This window comes from Anabrus simplex, chromosome 2, assembly GCF_040414725.1.
Source record: "Anabrus simplex isolate iqAnaSimp1 chromosome 2, ASM4041472v1, whole genome shotgun sequence".
In the NCBI taxonomy this organism is placed as follows: Eukaryota; Metazoa; Arthropoda; class Insecta; order Orthoptera; family Tettigoniidae; genus Anabrus; species Anabrus simplex.
Genome location: NC_090266.1, coordinates 121,197,374 through 121,215,697, shown reverse-complemented (window position 1 = coordinate 121,215,697; position 18,324 = coordinate 121,197,374). Strand labels below are relative to the sequence as shown.

Sequence of the window (18,324 nt, the reverse complement as noted above, 5' to 3'; positions counted from 1 at the left end):
TTCTTCTGGAGCTAAATTGATCTTTTCCCCACTCAGTTTCAACTTCTCTTTCCATTCTTCAGTAAATGATATGTGTTAAAATTTTGCAGGCATGAGATACTAAACTAATGGTACGGCAGTTTTCACACTTGTCAGCACCGTCTTTCTTGGGAATAGGTATAACAACATTTTGCCAAAAATCGGATGGCACTTCTCCTGTCTCATACATCTTACACACTAGATGGAATAAACTTACTGTGCTGGTTTCTCCTAAGGAAATCAGTAATTCAAAGGGAATGTCATCAATTCCAGGTGCTTTTTCCCTATTTAGGTCTCTCACAGCTCAACTCCGACCTCAAAATTGGGTCTCCCATTTCATCAGCATCAGTTGCCTCTTCTTGTTCCAGAACCAAATCATCTACATCTTTACCTTGATACAACTGGAGGATATGTTCGTGCCATCTTTCTGCTTTGTTTTTTCCCTAGAAGTGGCTTTCCATCTGAGTTCTTAATATTCATACGTGAGTGACAGCATTTTGTGAGCGTTTTTGTGGTGAGATCAGGTTTGATAATGAATGAGAAAATAGGGCAGTGGGTAAGCTACTATGACCAGCATAGTGAAAGAATTATTGTAGTCAAGGTAGACACCAAACCAATGCCCACCACAATAGTGCCGGACTATATGCCTACTAGTTCAGCGGATGATGAGGAAATAGAAAGAATGTAGAAAGAGATAGAAGATTTAATACAAAACGTAACACGTGATGAGAATCTAATTGTGATGGGAGATTGGAATGCAGTGGTAGGCCAAGGAAAAGAAGGTAATACTGTAGGAGAATTTGGATTGGGACAAAGGAATGAAAGAGGAAGTCAGCTGGTTGAATTCTGCATTGCTCATAATTTAGTCCTCGTTAATACTTGGTTCAAACACCACAAACGAAAGCTGTATACATGGACGACACCTGGAGATACTGGAAGGTATTAAATAGACTTCTTTATGATTAGGCAGAGATTCAGAAACCAGGTGTTGGATTGCAAAACTTTCCCAGGAGCAGACGTGGACTCTGACCACAACTTGTTGGTCATGAAATGCCACCTGAAGTTGAAGAAATTGAAGAAAGGAGGGAATGCAAGGAGATGGGATCAAGACAAGTTGAAAGGAAAGTATGTGAAGGATTGTTTCAAGGAACACATTGCACAAGGACTAAATGAAAAGACTGAAGTAAACACAATAGAGGAAGAATGGATAGTCATGAAAAATGAGGTCAGTAGGGCTGCTGAAGAAATGTATAGAAGGAATAAGAAATCAACAAAAAATCAGTGGATAACTCAGAAGATACTAGACCTGATGGATGAGTGACGAAAATGCAAGAATGCAAGAAATGAAGAGAACAGAAAAGAATACAGTCGATTAAAGAATGCAGTGGATATAAAGTGCAAGAAAGCTAATACGAAGAATGGCTGAAGGAGAAGTGCAAGGATGTTGAAGGTTGTATGGTCCTACAAAAGATAGATGCTTCATACAGGAAAATCAAGGAAACCTTTGGAGAAAGATTGTATTTGCAATTGTTTACAGGTTATACATTAACCACACAAATCAACAAACCACCATTTTAACAACTGCCTATCATGAAGCATAAATGAGGTTGCAACCTTGAAACAGTTGAATGCTTACATTAACATGTTGGCCTAAACAGAACACGAGTTCACAAAAAAACACTCCTGTTAAACAATAACTTCACTCCACCATCAAGGCCGCTTCCTTATATATGTCGCCTGGCCAGGCTTCTAGAAGGATATGTCACAACATATCTTCTAGTAAATTCTAGATTGCTTAATACATAGTTACAATTGGAAGGAAGGTCCTACATAGTTCTTGCCTTACATAGTGTTATTCTGGATATTACAATATGTGGTATAATACTGTAGTGGATTACACATCATATATACAGGTAATAATAAATTATATAATAGTGATTACAGGTTCTTACATTAACCAAACTCATATATATATATAGCATATGTTTCATGACATAACCACACAAACAACACGATTGTATCATCTGTACATATAACTTAACTATGTACACAATGTAAATAATGATAATATTAACAGTAAATGGATGTAAACACTTCATAGCCGTACCTCACAAGTAATAATAATAATAATAATAATAATAATAATAATAATAATAATAATAATAATAATAATAATAATAATAATAATAATAATAATAATAATTCAAGCTCGATACTTGCATTATTTGCCCATGGGTTAAAGAATATTGTTTTCAAGTTATATCAGTCTGTTACACTTGCGTCAATATCCCCCCTATAACTTGAAATAATTCTCAGAGTTTACCACACTTGTCGACTTTGCCTTAGTCGTAGATTGTATCTTCCTTCTTCCTCAACATCGCTGGATGTGCTCCCTTCCTTTTGACCGGATCGTGCCATGTCAGGGGTCAGGATTGCCTTGCTGCCAGCCTCGGTTGTATTGATACATTCTCCTCATGACCAGACTTTGCTGTGGTAGTACTGGGCTTACTCTATATGCGCAGCGGTTGGGTGACTCACCACAACTCCAATGCGTGACATGAGGGTTGGTCTTTAGTGAGTAGATCCAATGGCGCAGCTGCTTATCCGCCTCAACGGGACCAACCCACTTAGGTCCGAGACCTGTGTGAAACCATGCAGTCTTATTACTGACTGGGTGGTTACTTTGCAGTACTTGTTGGCCTGGTAAGAGGATCTGGGTCTCTTCGACATTCTGAGCCTTGGCCTGGGTAAGGGATCTCTTCTCGGCCAAAGCTTGCTTCTCCTTGATGTCCTGCTGCCACTCTGCTAGGGAAACAGCTGCATCATCTTGACCAGAAGTGGGTGATGGACGAATCTCCCAATCCCCGGTGCCATATAGCTGTTGATCAAGGAACATCTCCGCTGGGGAATAGGCAGTGACATGGTTGATGCGTCGTCGCAGAGCAAAGAGTGACTGCTGGATCTGACGGTCGCACAGTCAATGTTCTTTGTCTATTAGGTGGACCCGTAGTATCCTCTTTAGCTCCTGGTTCCGTTGTTCCGTTAGATTGGCCCTTAGGTTGTAGATAGGGGTGGTTCAGTGGTCCACACCCCATTCTGTCATCATTTGCTGCCACTTCTTCGATGTGAACTGACTCCTGTTTTCTGACAGAATGCACCTTGGATAACCGTTGCTGCTGAATACCACATCTTGTAGAAGGCTGGTGATACATCCCATCGTGGCTTCTGGTATCGGAAAGGCCTCAGTCCATCTTGTGAAGGGGTCGGTGATTACTAGTTGTCCTGTTTTACCCCGTGGTGTTCTAGGGTAAGGACTAATCAGGTCCAGAGCTATGACTTCCCAAGGGCGTTGCGGCCGTCTTCCTCGCCTTCCTGTTGCTCGCCTTGGTGCAGGCACAGATCTAGCATCCCTTCACCTAGTCCAGGATGTCTTTCCGCATGTTGACCCAGAAGAATCTCTGTCGGATAGGCTGGTATGTTTCTTCGCATCCTGGATGTCCAGCTTCAGTGCTGTCATGGAACTTCTTGGAGATGTCCATCGTGTGCTGTCTAGGGATTACCACTACTGCAGGCATGTCGGAGAGTTGCGACCTGTACATTAAGAGTCCTCCATCAAACCTGGAAGTTCTTGTAGCACATCTTGAATTCCCTCGGGACAAGTCGACTATCGGTGTTTTGTCTTCTAATCCACTGCATCATGGTCCTACAGGGCTGGTCTTGTTCTTGCCAATGTTTGATCACTCCCATATCAAGTTCATTCTTAACGGTCATAAGGAGAGGTTCCTTGGGCTCACTCTGGTGTTTTCAAGGGAACTCCCTCTCGGCAGTAGTGCTCCTAGCTTCCAGTTCCATCACCGGGTGCCTAGATAAACTGTCTGCTCCTATGTTCGTCCGTCTTGAGACATGGCACACATTGAAATAAAATTCTGTGATTAACAGAGCTAATCGCATCAATTTAGATTTTGAGCCAGAGACCGAGTTCAACCATTTGAGAGCGGCGTTATTGGTGTATAACTGGAACTTCCTTCTCTCCAAGTAGCCTCTGAATTTGCCCATGGCCCACACCACGGCTAAGGCTTCCTTTTTGGCAGTGCAGTACCGTTGTTCGGTGGGAGATAGCTTTCTGCTGGAGTACTCGGTGATGTCCCTTCCACTGTTACTCCTCTCCTGGAATAACACTGCTCCTAAGCTGGAGTCGCTGGCATCCGTCTGTAGGCACATCTTCCATTGAGGGTCGGGATGGGCTAGACTGGGAGCGTTGCATATCGCAGCCTTAATACCTTGAAATTCTGCCTCTTCCTTGCTGGTCCATTGGAATGGGCGGTTGTTATGGAGTAGATCGGTAAAGATCGGTGAGTGGTATTGCCTTCTCTTCAAAGTGTGGCACGAAGCTGCTATACGATCCGCACAAGCCTAGGAACTGATGTACTTGTTCCGCGGGCATTCAGCTTCTTCGATAGCTCGATTCTGCTCCGGTTGCCCATCTAAGCCTTCTGTTTTAGGACATGGCCAAGATATTCTACACGGGACTGGGTGAAGTAGCACTTCTCCAGTAGGCAAGTCAATCCATGAATCTTCAGTCGTTCCAGTCGTTCAGATGTACAAGGTGTTCTTGATAACTCTTGCTGTGAATTAAAATGTCGTCAAGATAAACTTGGCAAAAATCTCCAATATATCCTGATAATACTTTATCCATCAGTCGCATGAAGGTAGCAGGAGCATTCTTCAATCCAAAAGGCATAACTGTAAACTGGTACAATCTTCTTGGTGTCATGAAGGTGGTCAGTGGTCTAGAACTTTCATCGACCTCCATCTGCCAGTATCCAGAGTTGAGATCCTACGTGCTGAAAATCCTAGACCCACTTACTTGTTTCAGTGAGTCTTTCAGATCAGGGATTGGGTAGGTGTCACTAACAGTCTTCTCGTTCAACCTGCAAAAGTCCACACACAGTCGATACTCCCCACTCGTCCTTTTCGGTAGGACGGTAGGTGAAGCTCAACAGGATCTAGAGGGTTCAATGAGACCTTGCCCTTCCATCTCTTGAATCTTCTGAATGATAAATTTGCGTGCTTATCTGGATTGATTTGATATGACATTGCTCGATGGGTGAGGAGGTGCTGCATTCAATGTTGTGTGTTACTTTGGTAGTCTGTCCCATTTTATTGGGGATGACTTCTGGAAAGTCCTTTAAGGTGCGTCTCAGCTCCTCTTCTTCACTTGGTTGAAGATGCGTTAACTGGCTACTTCCCAGGTCTACGTTGACTTCTGCATCCTTGCTGTGATTCCAGAGATTTCCATCGTGCTAGGCGACCCTCAGACGTTTGTCTTTTCCCAAAAAGACTTCATGAGCTGCATAGTCTAGGATCACCTTGTATTCCACCACAAGCCATGACCTAATATGATGTCAGGTATTAGATTCTGAATCACTGCAACGTCAATTACAATAGGCAGGTCCATGCATTTAGCGGTTAGGTTAGTCTCTTCTGGGATGGATTAGTTTACCCCGTCTGCTGCTCCCACTAACCTTGCGAGATGGTGAGACTTTCTAGGTGGTAGTAATCTGGCAACTGTCCTGTTGACAAATTAATGGCTTGTTTGGCAGGCGAGTATGGTTGAAAAATTCTCGTTGCCTATCCTTAAGATGATAGCCTGGTGGGGTTGGCCTGTTCTACTCACAATCTGACCAATCCCTCTCCTACTTGACCAGGGTTGCTTGTCTGTCGTGTCTTGAGGTGCATTCCTGTTCCCGGTCCCCCCCTCAGTTCAGAATGGGTCGGACCTAGTTTATCGATGCGAAGGTTGGGCACTTGTTCTTCAGGTTCCCGTTCTTCCACACTGGTAGCACTTCCTCACTGTGCTGGTCTCTTCCGTAGCTTTTCTCTTGTGATCCTCCTCCAGTTGGGCAATGATTCTACGCAGATCATCAAAGGATCTTGGTTGTGATACTTTCACTAGGGGTCGAATCTTATCGTGGAGTAGTCCTGCGATGTCTGGTAAGATCTCGTTCTCTCTTTCTTCCGGGTGCAGACGCTTGAAGAGCTGGTACTAATGTAGTACGAAAGTGCTAGCTCTCATGCCAGTGGGTTTTGTCTCAGTCAGTAGTTTCCTTTCCATGGAACTCTTCACCCTTTCAGAATTTAACCTAGCGAGGAATTCCCTCTTGAAGTCCATCCAGTTTAGATTTAAGCCCTTCAAATTTTTTGAACCAAGTAGCAGCTTGCCCCTTTAATCGCTGTGTGATGAGTTGCACAAAAATGTCCTGTGGTAGATAAGTCCTTCCTAATAGACCGACCAATCCCTCGATGAAGCTAGTCGTGTTGTCTTCCAGTCACCTGTGGTATTCCGGAAGGCTCTCTATAATCACCTTCGGGTCTAGGTGTCCTGTATTGCCGGTTAGGTTTGAGGGGTTTAGAGGTGTGACGATATGTTCTGTTTGAGTTAATCTATCTTCTACTGCGTGAAGGATACCTTCCCTTATATTCTGCACATCTCTCTTGATGGTTAAAAACCGGTTTTCTAACCTTCCTTCAAGAGCAGAAATACGGCTCCCAAAATTTCCCTCGACAGAAGAGACCTGTTGCTTTATGCTGGAAACTTGCATTTCCCCCTCCTCCTTGAGGCTTGAGATGTCCCCTTCCAGCTGGCTTACCCTACTATTGATCTGTTCAACCTGTCCCAGCTTTGACCTGATGTCCGATTTCTGCTGCGTTAATCAATTGGTGACGTTGCTAATTTGAAATGAAATTTTTGATTCTAGGCCGTGTTTTACTTGGTAAACCTGCGTGGTCACTTATGATATTTGTCTGTTTAGAACTGAGTTAGCTTTAGAAATTTCGTTGTTTACTTTCGGAATTTTGTCTGTTAAGGTGGAATTGAGTGTCTATTTCATGTTCGTGAACTTAGAACACAGTTTTGTTATATTTACCTCTTTTTCTGACTCCGAATCTCCGTCAACCTCAATTAAAAACTTTTCGGGATCTTCTCCTTTTTTGATGAGATTTTCCCACAACCGCGTCTGAAGCGATTTATTCCTGCCGTTCTTCGGGAGATTTCTCTCTGCGAGTTCATCTTCAAGTTGTTGTACCAACATATTTTCTAGTATTACTTGCATTTTGTTCTATTTCGCACTACACTAGTATTCACTCGTGAATTCCTACGCCCTGTCACACGGTCGCCAATGATGTCATTCGCGTACATGGATTTTATTTGCAATTATTTGCAGGTTGTACATTAACCACACAAATCAACAAACCACCATTTTTAACAAGTGTCTTTCATGAAGCATATGGAGGCTGCAACCTTTAAACAGATGGCTGCTGACTGCGTACATTAGCATGTCGGCATGTCAGCCTAAACACGACACAAATTCACAAAAAACATTCCTGTTAAACAATAACTTCACTCCACCATCAAGATGGCATCTTTATATATGTCGCCTGGCCAGGCTTCTAGAAGGATATGTCACAACATATCTTCTAGTAAATTCGAGAGTGCATAATACATAATTACAATTGGAAGTAAGGTCCTAAATAGCTCTTGCTTTACCTAGTGTTATTCTGGATATTACAATGTGTTGCATAATACTGTAGTGGATTACACATCATATATACAGGTGATAATAAAATATATACTATTGATTACAGGTTCATACATTAACTAAACTCATATATATATACATACATACACAGCACATGTTTCATGACATAACCTCTCAAAAACAACATGATCGTATCGTCTGTACATATAACTTAACTACATAAATAATAATAATACTAAATTGATGTAAACACTTCATAGCCATACCTCACAAGTAGTAATAATAATAATAATAATAATAATAATAATAATAATAATAATAATAATAATAATAATAATAATTTACCCATGGGTTAAAGAATATTGTTTTTAATTTATATAAGTCTATTACACTTGCATCAAAAAACCAACTCCTGCATTTCCCCTGTTTGATTTTGAGTTGATGATTTTGTAGTTGCCTGACCAAAAATCCTGTTCTTCCTGTCAACGTGCTTCACTTATACCAACTACATCTAATTTTAGTCATTCCATCTCCCTTTTCAGATTCTCTAGCCTACCACAACAATTCAAACTTCTAGAATTCCACGCTCTGACTTGCACAGTATCCATCTTCCTGATGATTGCTCTCTCTTTTGTAATCCCCACCCGGAGATCCGAATTGAGGACTATTTTACTTCTGGAATATTTTACCCAGGAGGAAGCCACCATCAGTATATCATTCGTACAGAGAGCTGTATGTCCTTGGGAGTTAGTTATGGCTTTAGTTTCCCATTGCTTTCAGCTGTGTAGCAGTATCAACACAGCTAAGCCATGTTAAGTATTATTACAAGGCCATATCAGTCAAACATCTAAGCTGTCGCCCTTGCAATTTCCGAAAGTCTGTTACTCCCCTTTCGATGAACCATTCATTAGTCTGGTCTGTCGACAGATACCCATCCGATAAGGTTACACCTGCAGCTCGGCTATCTGCTTCATTGGGACTCGCAGGCCTCCCCATCGCTTCAAGGTTACATGATTTGCAGACGAGGAAAAACAGTTTATAGAACTAGAAACAAACACAGAACTAATCTAAAATTCAAATGCTGTCAGAAAAAATAAAGATGTTAATACCGATTGAGGATTATGTAGACTCACTTGTAATGACTGTAAAATTATTTACATAGGAAGGACTGGGTGGACACTAACTCAGCGATACCAAGAACATTTTCAGGCTATATTTTACAATATATATTCAGCATTTGCAGAACATGTTTATAATTAATAAGAATCATAATTTTCAAGGCTTTGAGAAAGACATGAAATTTATTTCTTACAGGTAATAACGGTGTAGAGTTAAATACGTATGAAAATACTGAAATTTTTATACTACCAAAAAAAAAAAAAGAAAGACCTGATAAGATTTTAAATGAAACTGCTACTAGCAACATATTGTTTACAACCTTGAGATGATGCAAAGTCACGTGCTACTAGCACAATCCATGATCAAAGCTGAAAGTCTGTTTAGTACCTGCCTAACAGCTTTAACAGCATGTCCAGCCAGCCCTTCTAATGGTATGTTATATCATTAAATAACATTTTCAGGGTCTAGCATTTAGGTTCATACATTCTGTCATTTGTTTCTTCCTTATTTTTACAGTTTTCTTCATCTGGGCTCCATTTTACCTTGATGACACACTATTATGGATTAGCATGTTTTAAATGATTTTTAATCACTGATCTTGACATTAGTGCCCAAAAACCGGTTATGAAATAACACTTTTGTGCAGACTGTTTGATTTTACTAATAATACTACAATCCTTAGGACTGTTTTATCATAATGACTTTGATATTTTATGATTATAACTCATCTTTTTTTTTTCTTTACAGAGATGATATACCTGAGGATAACATGGATGTGCCTAGGTGGAAATTTTGGAAACGAAGACGTTATATCGTCACACTTATGGCCCTCCTTGGTTTCTTTAATGTGTTTGCTCTACGTGTGAATGTCAGTGTAGCTATAGTGGCAATGACATCAACTTCCTCCAGAACACTGGAAAATGGCACTGTTGTAGAGGTATGATATCCAAGAATACTCAAATACTGGTAGTAGTTCTTCAATGTGTTCTTGTGTGTTAGTTCTTCAATGGGGCTTCTAAATCCCTTGAAATGCATGCATACTCTACATGCTAAATTTCTTTCACCCTTCATCATCATCATCATCATCATTATTTTTCCAGCAGTTTAATGGCAACCCTGTCATGGAGAGGTTTCAGTGACTGCAGGATGGAAAAGGTCTAAGATTAGGAAAGTAACAGTTGTAGCCTTTAGTTAAGATATAACCCATCATTTGCCTGGTATGAAAAATGGGCAACTAGAGAAACATCTTCAGATCTGCCCATGGTGGGGTTCAAACCCACCATCTTCTGAATGTAGCTATATGACCAGTACCAGGTGACCAACTTGCTCAGTAAGATTATAATTAATTTACTTTTGTTTTATAGATTTGAGAGAAAAAATAAACTGTACTTATATGATGCACTCACCAATGTGTCTTCAAAATTTGAGGATGATTCCCAAGTTATGCCTTCCCTTAAAAGAATAATCACAACCACTACTCAAATTTTGAAAAAGCATAAAGGACAGTATTGTTAAAGATTCAAGAGAGGATTGACTTTATAGTTAATGCTGTCGTTCATACTTAGTAATGATACTGAGGAGGGTAGTTGAATATTAGCACTTAACAGTATCCAGAAAGGAATCTTTGAGGTGTTCTGGAGTTAGCTCTCTGGACAAACAGAAACTAAGACAACATTTAATTTCAATCAAAAATATAATTAAACAATATTAAAGGTGTAAGAGTGGACTTAAAAAATAGTGAATCATTTGAAAGATGTGTTTTGAAGACATACATCAGAATACAACTCAGAGATTATATAAAATTAACTGATGCATCAAATAAGGTATCCTTCGCTTATATTATAATAAAACACAGGTTGAACAAAGTGTAATAATTAAGGACATAAAAAGAAATAATTCAACTATCATAAATCTGCAATTACAGAGGTTAAGATACAATAGCAGATCCTGCCTTGACAAATAGGTGAAGGGACGCTTTAAAGTCAACGACATGAGCATAACCAAGGGAAACAAAATTATACAGATGAAGCTAATTATTATTATTGTTATTATTATTATTATTGGCAGCAGCAGCCTGACAGCACCTAATACCATGTATGTCAGTTATTGTATCTAATATACAATAAACTCACTCTTGAAATGGCAAACCAGCAGAGTTTTCCAGGAAAATTAAGTAAGAGTAATTGTGATTGGGAGACTGATGTCACAATTTAATGAAAGCTTTTCAAGCCAGATATACCTAGGAAAAGTTCACTAAACTTGTTAGAATCAAACTTGAGATCACACTTACAATAAGATTAAAGCCACATTTGAACATGCAGGTGCGCTTCTTCTAGTACAATTATACAGTCAAATCATCCCTCAGATAACATATGCAAATACAGCTTCCCACATACAAAACTCGCCTATTGTTTATGTTACTTATTTCCATGGTTTGCAGAGAGAAAGAAGCATGAGGAGTGAATGGCTGGACAAGGCATAAATCAGAGTTAAAAAAAAAAAAAAAAAAAAAAAAGTAATATTAAAATAAAAAAAAATAAAAATAATGATTAAGCACAAAGACAAGAAGTTTAGGGAGTAGAAGTGAGAGCAGGAAGCCCAGATAGTAACAAGAGGAGCATTAATGCTGAGTAACCTTTACAATACCAGGAGCTAGTAATCTCAGAAAAATTTCACAACTCCAGGAGCTTGTAAGCTCAGAAATACTTTACAATACCAGGAGCTCGTAAGCTCAGAAAAACTTGACAACACCAGGAGCTCATAAGATCAGAAAATGTTTACAGATCTTGTTAAATTGAACTCATATTTCAAGTGGAACAGTCAAACTCTGACTCGCAGGTCTCCAGAATTTTACACTCTGAGAAAAGGGGAAGGTTAACCATTACACATCCAAGAAGGTACATATCAGTGAAAGAAGCCTTGGATTCTAGAAAGTTTTACAAGACATGGTTCTCGCACCCTGAAGCTCAATTGTCATCAATATTGTACAAATTGTCCTTTTGTGGGCCATGAACTTACACACGTGACCACGTCAGTCACCACAAAATACTTGAAGCAGTAAATACACTGCTGTAACAATTTACCTATGCTAACCTTGAAAAGAATGTAAACATTCAGAGGCATAAGGCCCACACTACACAGCCACAGAAAAGGAGAAAAGAAAGTAGGTCACATTTTTAAAGGCTGAAAACCAAAATAAAATGGAGACAGAAACTCAAGCACTCCAAAGAGTAATTTACACTGTACAATACCTAATTGGGCATAAGGCCCACTGAAACAGAGGCTAAGCCATGCTACAAGGTGACTAAGTTATGGAAAATATTAAGGCTGAACAAATGATAATAAATTGAGAAGGTTCAAAAGAACTTAGTTTCCAAAAACAAAGTGGGAAGGAAGTTAATGAGGGTAACCACTTGTCTTTCCTTACATTTTACCAGTTCCTGTTAGGGAGGACAATTTTGAAGTTCAAAGACAGGTAAGGAAGCCCATATTTAATTCAAGTTAGAAACATGCAAAACCTACAGTTTAGGTTAAGAAGCTTAACATAGCATGTACATAGGAATCTTCCCTGTGTGTTCACGTACAGTGTTCACATGTTTCATATTCTGCTGTACCTCTTGAAAATGCCTCCTCATGCTGGTTTCCTTGTTTCCCCTACCTCCAGCATCTCCTCCTCAGGAGATCTCTCCTTCATGTAGCACACTCAATGATCAAATGTCACAAGATATTAGTCTCAGGAAAACTCACTCTTTAAATGGCAAACTGGCAGAGGTTTCCAGGAAAAATAAGTAAGAGTTATTGTGATTGGGGGATAGGATTTAGGTATCAAGCCATATGATTGTAGATCATTTTAATAACAGGGATGGTAACAGTAAAACAATTGAAGGCAGATTAAATGACCAACCTGAAAACAATAATTTTCTTGATATTACTTTGAGTTTCTAAACACTAGGCTTCGTTATTAAATAGTCTCTAGAGACATCTGGTCCATACAGATGAAACTTTTGCAATATGATAATTCACTTAGTAGAATACAGATAACATCATAGTACAGGCTTGGCATTACATTTAAACAGCCAGGGAGGCTTAACTCAGGCTCAAACCTCTCCCTCCAAAGGTTTATAAACATTTTTTGCAATCTCGAGAAAGTAAAAAGTAAATTAGTAATATTGAGTACATCTTGCATGAATTTCCATTCGGCAAACACAGCCGACGCGGCCAAGATCCGGTTTCGATGGACCCCCTAAGTACCCTCAGATACTGGCCCCCTGGTATGCTGAGAGATAAAGTCTGTTCGAAGGCAGGTCACAACCAAGGACCATGGCAGCAGGCAGCAAGTAGGTGGTTGAGCTGAGATTGAGTTCCAGCAGATTTCTCGAGAACAAGAACCAGATGGGCAGCAAGTTGGAGTTTGAAGCTGGAACAAATGGGCCCAGGACTGCACCACTGATCTCCGTAGAATGTGTTATCCAGGCTTTGATGCAGGGACTGTAATATGAACCACTTGATGGTGGAATATGGTTTCTTTTCCAAATGTTATCAGAGTTAAGCGTGGCTGTTCAAAATGGAAGTGGAGACTAATTAATTTATTTTTGAGAAGTTGGGGCATTATTGGCAGAAAAATAAAAGGCGAAGTAAGGGAAAATTTTTCGTTATTTAATAAAAACTTCCAAGTTGCAAAATTATTAAAAACTTGGGTGTACCCTAAATAAGTAACAAATGGGGAAATTTACAATAATGAATAAATAATACAGAATGGAAAGTAGGAAAAGGTTAAATTTGCCTACAGCAAATTTACATATAAGGAGACATGAGGACAGCCACACTTAACTTGTAGATACTTAAAACTAGACTACAAGTTATAATTAGAAAATGAAATGAAATGGCATATGGCTTTTAGTGCCGGGATGTGTCCAAGGACTTCGGCTCGTCAAGTGCAGGTCTTTTGATTTGACTCCCTTAGGCAACCTGCGTGTCGTGATGAGGATGAAGTGATGATGAAGACGGTACATACGCCCAGTCCCCGTGCCAGGGGAATTAACCAGTTATGGTTAAAATTCCCGACCCTGCTGGTAATCAAACCCAGGACCCCTGTGGCCAAAGGCCAGCACGCTAACAATTTAGTCATGGAGCTGGACATAATAAGAAAATAAAGGAAAGTATCAATGAGGTTTCCTAAGCTATAGGAAAATGGTTAAAGGTTAAAGCAGAAATGGGTTCTTTAGGCAGGCTTAACTTGAGAAAGGTGAACTCTACTGATCCTTTCAGTCTCTGGATTACTAACTAATAGGGTTATGGGAGTGAGAAAATCTACAATAGTGGAATCTGGGTGCAGCTTACCAGATGGTACAAAATTTTTAACTTAAACTTTATTTCCAACCTTCAAATTGGTGGGTCGGCATCCACTATCATACCTCATTTTCACTCTCCTATGAGAGGCTTTTTTCCATAGATCACAGATATTATCTGGATGTATTGTCTCAGGTTCAAGCTTGTTAATAGACCACAAGTTGGACAGTGGAAAGTTTGGGATGAATTTGAATATCAGAAATATAGGAGAGAACATGTGGGACTCATGTATAGCAGAGTTAAAGGCAAACATTAACCAGTGGAGGGACGTTTCCCAGCGAGAATGTTCTTCATGGTGAAAAGTAATAAGTGCCGATCGAAGGTTGCTATACACTCACTCCACCAGGAAGGGTTGGGGGTAATAGGCCAATGTTGTCACATGAGGAACAGATGGATCAAAACAAAATTTATGAAATAGATACAAAGTAAAAGCTGTAGCATTATCAGAAACAAGATACTAGCAAGGTCCAAATGAAGGGAAGATGGAATTTAAACAAGAAACAGTGGTTTGAGCAGTGGAAAGCATAGTTGTGAATAACAAAAATAAAGGAATGAACCCATTCTCGCACAAAAGTATAAATTTATTCTAATTCAATTTGGATTGTGGGAATGGTCCCACGTAGCTGATACAAATTATACAAGGTGAATTTTCTAGTCAAGCTTAAATTTCACCCCACTTCTACCTGTAAGGAAAAGTATGAGGTTTGTAAAGAAAGTAATTGCAACATACCCATTACCAAGAGTTGATCGTGGTCATCAGCAAAATTTAATTACTTCTCCTTAGCATAATCATCACAAAGTTCTGGACCTTCTGCTAAGTATTTGGCAGCCATATTGAACCGTATCCTGCCGGCCCATAAGAAATATTCAGAGTATTATTTGACATATTATATATAAATTTTATTCATATAAATTGCAGTCATAAATGGTAAAGTAATGAATCCCAAGATAGCTGAGAAAGGAAGTCGATGGAGACATCAAGTCGCTGGATATTGCCCAACACTTCCTCGGGACCGTGAGAATAGCTTAGCGTAACCAAGCGTTGGTAAAGATCGGCACGTGTACAAGGTGCTGACCAAGCTATATATTCCGCCAATGAGAACGTGAGGATACAGCAACCATGGAGTCTACATCGCGCCAAGTGATAATTCCAGGTTGACCAACGTGTACAGTTGCTTGAGTTTAATTCTGTCATTTGACGGTTTTCCACAGGTCTGTAAGTGAAATATGATCAGGGATACAATCTAAAAATTATAGGAAGAGATTTGCCATTGTTTGAATTGTGTTTTATAAATGTATTAAAATTAATATTGTGACATTATACATGGCAAGCTTTCTGATTGGTGGTTTGTCTAGACAAGCGGGAGCCCCCTAGTTGAAACGGCGTTACCGAAGCTTCCTCAGCACCCCAAGCTCAGGAGAGCGTCATTCTGATCGGGTAGTTTGGAGAGAGTAGAAGTGTCATTGTGATCGCGGATACTGAAGTGTTATATCAGTAAGAGTATATGATTTTAAACAAGTGTTTCAGTTGTGCAGTTGGATAAAATAACTGTTCCAGAGTTAATTGCAGATTATATTATTGCAAAGTTTACTATCAACATACAGAGATGGTGATAATCAGCCGCAGTGTAGCAAGTGCAGGAGAGACGTGCCATTGTCTCACATTTTCGTGTCGGTCACGTTTCGCGAGGAACTCTCGATCCGTACCGCATGCCGCTCTCATAAACTGTGTATATATACCCTTAAATATAAAGTTTTCATTATTAATGTGTCAGTGTGCTTGGCTGAATTTATAACCAAGGGTCGTTCGGCACTTATAGAAGTGAGCGGTGAAGAGATATTCATCCAAAGCTTTCTGTGTTCCAGTGTTAAACAACTTTTCAGCAAGAAGATGGCTTCGCCTATGGATGAAGGAAGTGGATTTTCACGTGTTGAAGCTGTGATCGACATGGAGTAAATCCCTAATATAGCAGAGATGTGAGCTGCTACCATGTACCCAAAGAGTCGGCACAAATTAAGATAAGACACATGTGTTAATTATGGAATGTCATATGGGTTATGTAACCTGTATCGTTGCGATATTTTCTAGTGTGACTCCATGCGAAATAACTACATATCAGTGTATGCATATACTTATTACCATATCACATGAACTATGGCCAAAAACTAAGAAGATCATTTCTGAAAGTATGCAAGTATTCAATGTTGTGCTTGATACTTTATTCACTTTGTTTCATTAAATAATTAACGTTGTCAATGTCCAGCTATTTCTGTTATTTTGAAATTTTATAATGCTATTTTATTATTTGATTTAATTGATTTCAAGTAGAATCATTCAGGGATATTTATGAATAAATTCATCCTACCCCATATGATTGTTTCTCATTCGAGTTATACCTCCATTTTCCTGTCATTTACTTATATTTAAGTGTAGAAATTCGACTTTTATCCTGACCCAATTGACGACCAACCCACTCTCTGTCCAACCATGAGTTAGTCGGATGTTCATACAGGAATGGAGGCATCGTCCTAGAGGGTATTTACCCCTGGGTACGGTACAATATGATGCTGTCAATGAGGTGAACTTGGTTGATCACAGTGATGGAGCGAACTACTGCTCAGATCACTCATGGAATATCAGGAAACCTGATGCCTTAGAGAAGTTCTTTCAACGATGGAATCGAGCAAGTTGCTGCACGGTTTAGGTCACATAGCTACCAGCTTCCATTTGGGAGATAGCAGGTTTGAACCCATGTTGTAACATTCTCTTGACAGTGTTGCCACTACTCCTGTACATCTCCTGTGGACTTTTGTGTAATATATTCCCTGTTCCATCTCCATACATTGTCTTAGCAGTAAACATAATTCAAAGAAATTCAGAGTTGTTTTAGGTAGACACTAATTATAGAATCTCCTCTGTAATTCATGAGAGCTCTGTATGTACGTACAGAGTGGTCGGAAACATTTTATACCCTGGGTATATAAGCGTTAGGGGGTTGGTCATACTGATAAATAATTTTATAAAAACTTCAATATCTTGCACCGTTGTCATTTTTACAGCTGGTAAAGTTACCCAATCAGTACCCTTAACAGGTGAATTCAAATGTGTTTTGCTGGGCAGTATTGCTAAATCTGCATGTGCCTTAAGGACTGCTTAAGTGCACAAATCGAAAAAAAAAAAAAAAAAAAAACTTTGCCATTGGGAGATTTGAACATGGATCTCTGAGCTGAATGGACAGCACTGTAGCAAGTACACTAAGGTGACACTAGGTAAAAGCCATGAAATGTTTGTGTTTGTTTGATGCTGATTTTGTGGCATTGGTAGCTGCTAGATGATCGATCATTTACAGAAATGTTGGTTAAGTAACCATGTGGCATGTGTAGAGTGGACTTGGACTCACATTGCAACGCGAGCCTTCTTCTATTTGTGCTTTAAGCCACGTGCAGATTTAGCAACATCGACTCGCAAAGCACATTTGAATTCACCCACGAAGCAATCTAATTGGCTAACTTCAGCAGCTGATAAAATGGTATTGAATTATTTCTTTAAAATAATTATTCATCAATATGCCCAACCCCTTAACAATCATATACCAGGTTCACGTTGTTTCCAACTGCTCTGCATATGCATCATAAACAAATAATATTTTCTTAGATCATTACAGATTCACTGTGCAGATGTGTTTATCCTGTTCCTATCTTCCTTATTTAAAGTCTGTTTGTATACTTATGTAGGTGGTTTGAAAAGTTCTCAGAATGTACTAGAATTAAGTATCTTACCTCGGTGGAACTGCTTTTATTTTTCAACATAGTCTCTCTGTAGACTAATGCATTTGGTCCAGTGATGTTCCAGTGCCTTGATCCCATCTCGAAAATGAGATTCCTCCAGGCCTGCAAAATACCTCTCCAATTTGGCTGTCGGTTCTTCCCTTGTAGAAAATCTCCGTCCACCGAGGAAAATTTTCAGCTTGGGGAATAGATGAAAGTCTGATGGTGCCAAATCAGGTGAATAAGGTGGATGTGGCAACAATTCGTACCTCAGTTCATGAAGTTTTGCCATGGCAACAACACTTGTGTGCGGCGGAGCATTGTCCTGATGAAAGATTACCCTTTTCCTTGCCAAACCAGGCCTTGTTTCACGTATCTTTTCCTGTAGTTGGTCTAGGAGGTTTGCAAAGTATTGCCCCTTAATTGTTTGGCCAGTAGGAAGATAATCTATCAGCAGAATGCCTTTTTGTATCCCAGAAAACTGAGGCCATGACCTTTCCGGCCGAACGCACTGCCTTTGCTTCCTTTGGTG

General features: G+C 39.6%; 1 protein-coding gene across 3 annotated transcripts in view; it reads left to right on the top strand.

Moving 5' to 3' along the window:
* The window catches only part of LOC136864969 (vesicular glutamate transporter 1), a 209,119-nt gene that overhangs the window by 27,784 nt on the left and 163,011 nt on the right, over positions 1-18,324 (top strand). For 2 of the 3 annotated variants that reach the window (XM_068226485.1, XM_067142378.2), the window contains exon 2: positions 9,423-9,612. In XM_068226485.1, the coding sequence (XP_068082586.1) occupies positions 9,423-9,612 (190 nt within the window). Of the gene's footprint in view, positions 1-8,975; positions 9,107-9,422; positions 9,613-18,324 lie in introns of those variants that run through there. The other variant, XM_068226484.1, reaches the window with a different exon arrangement.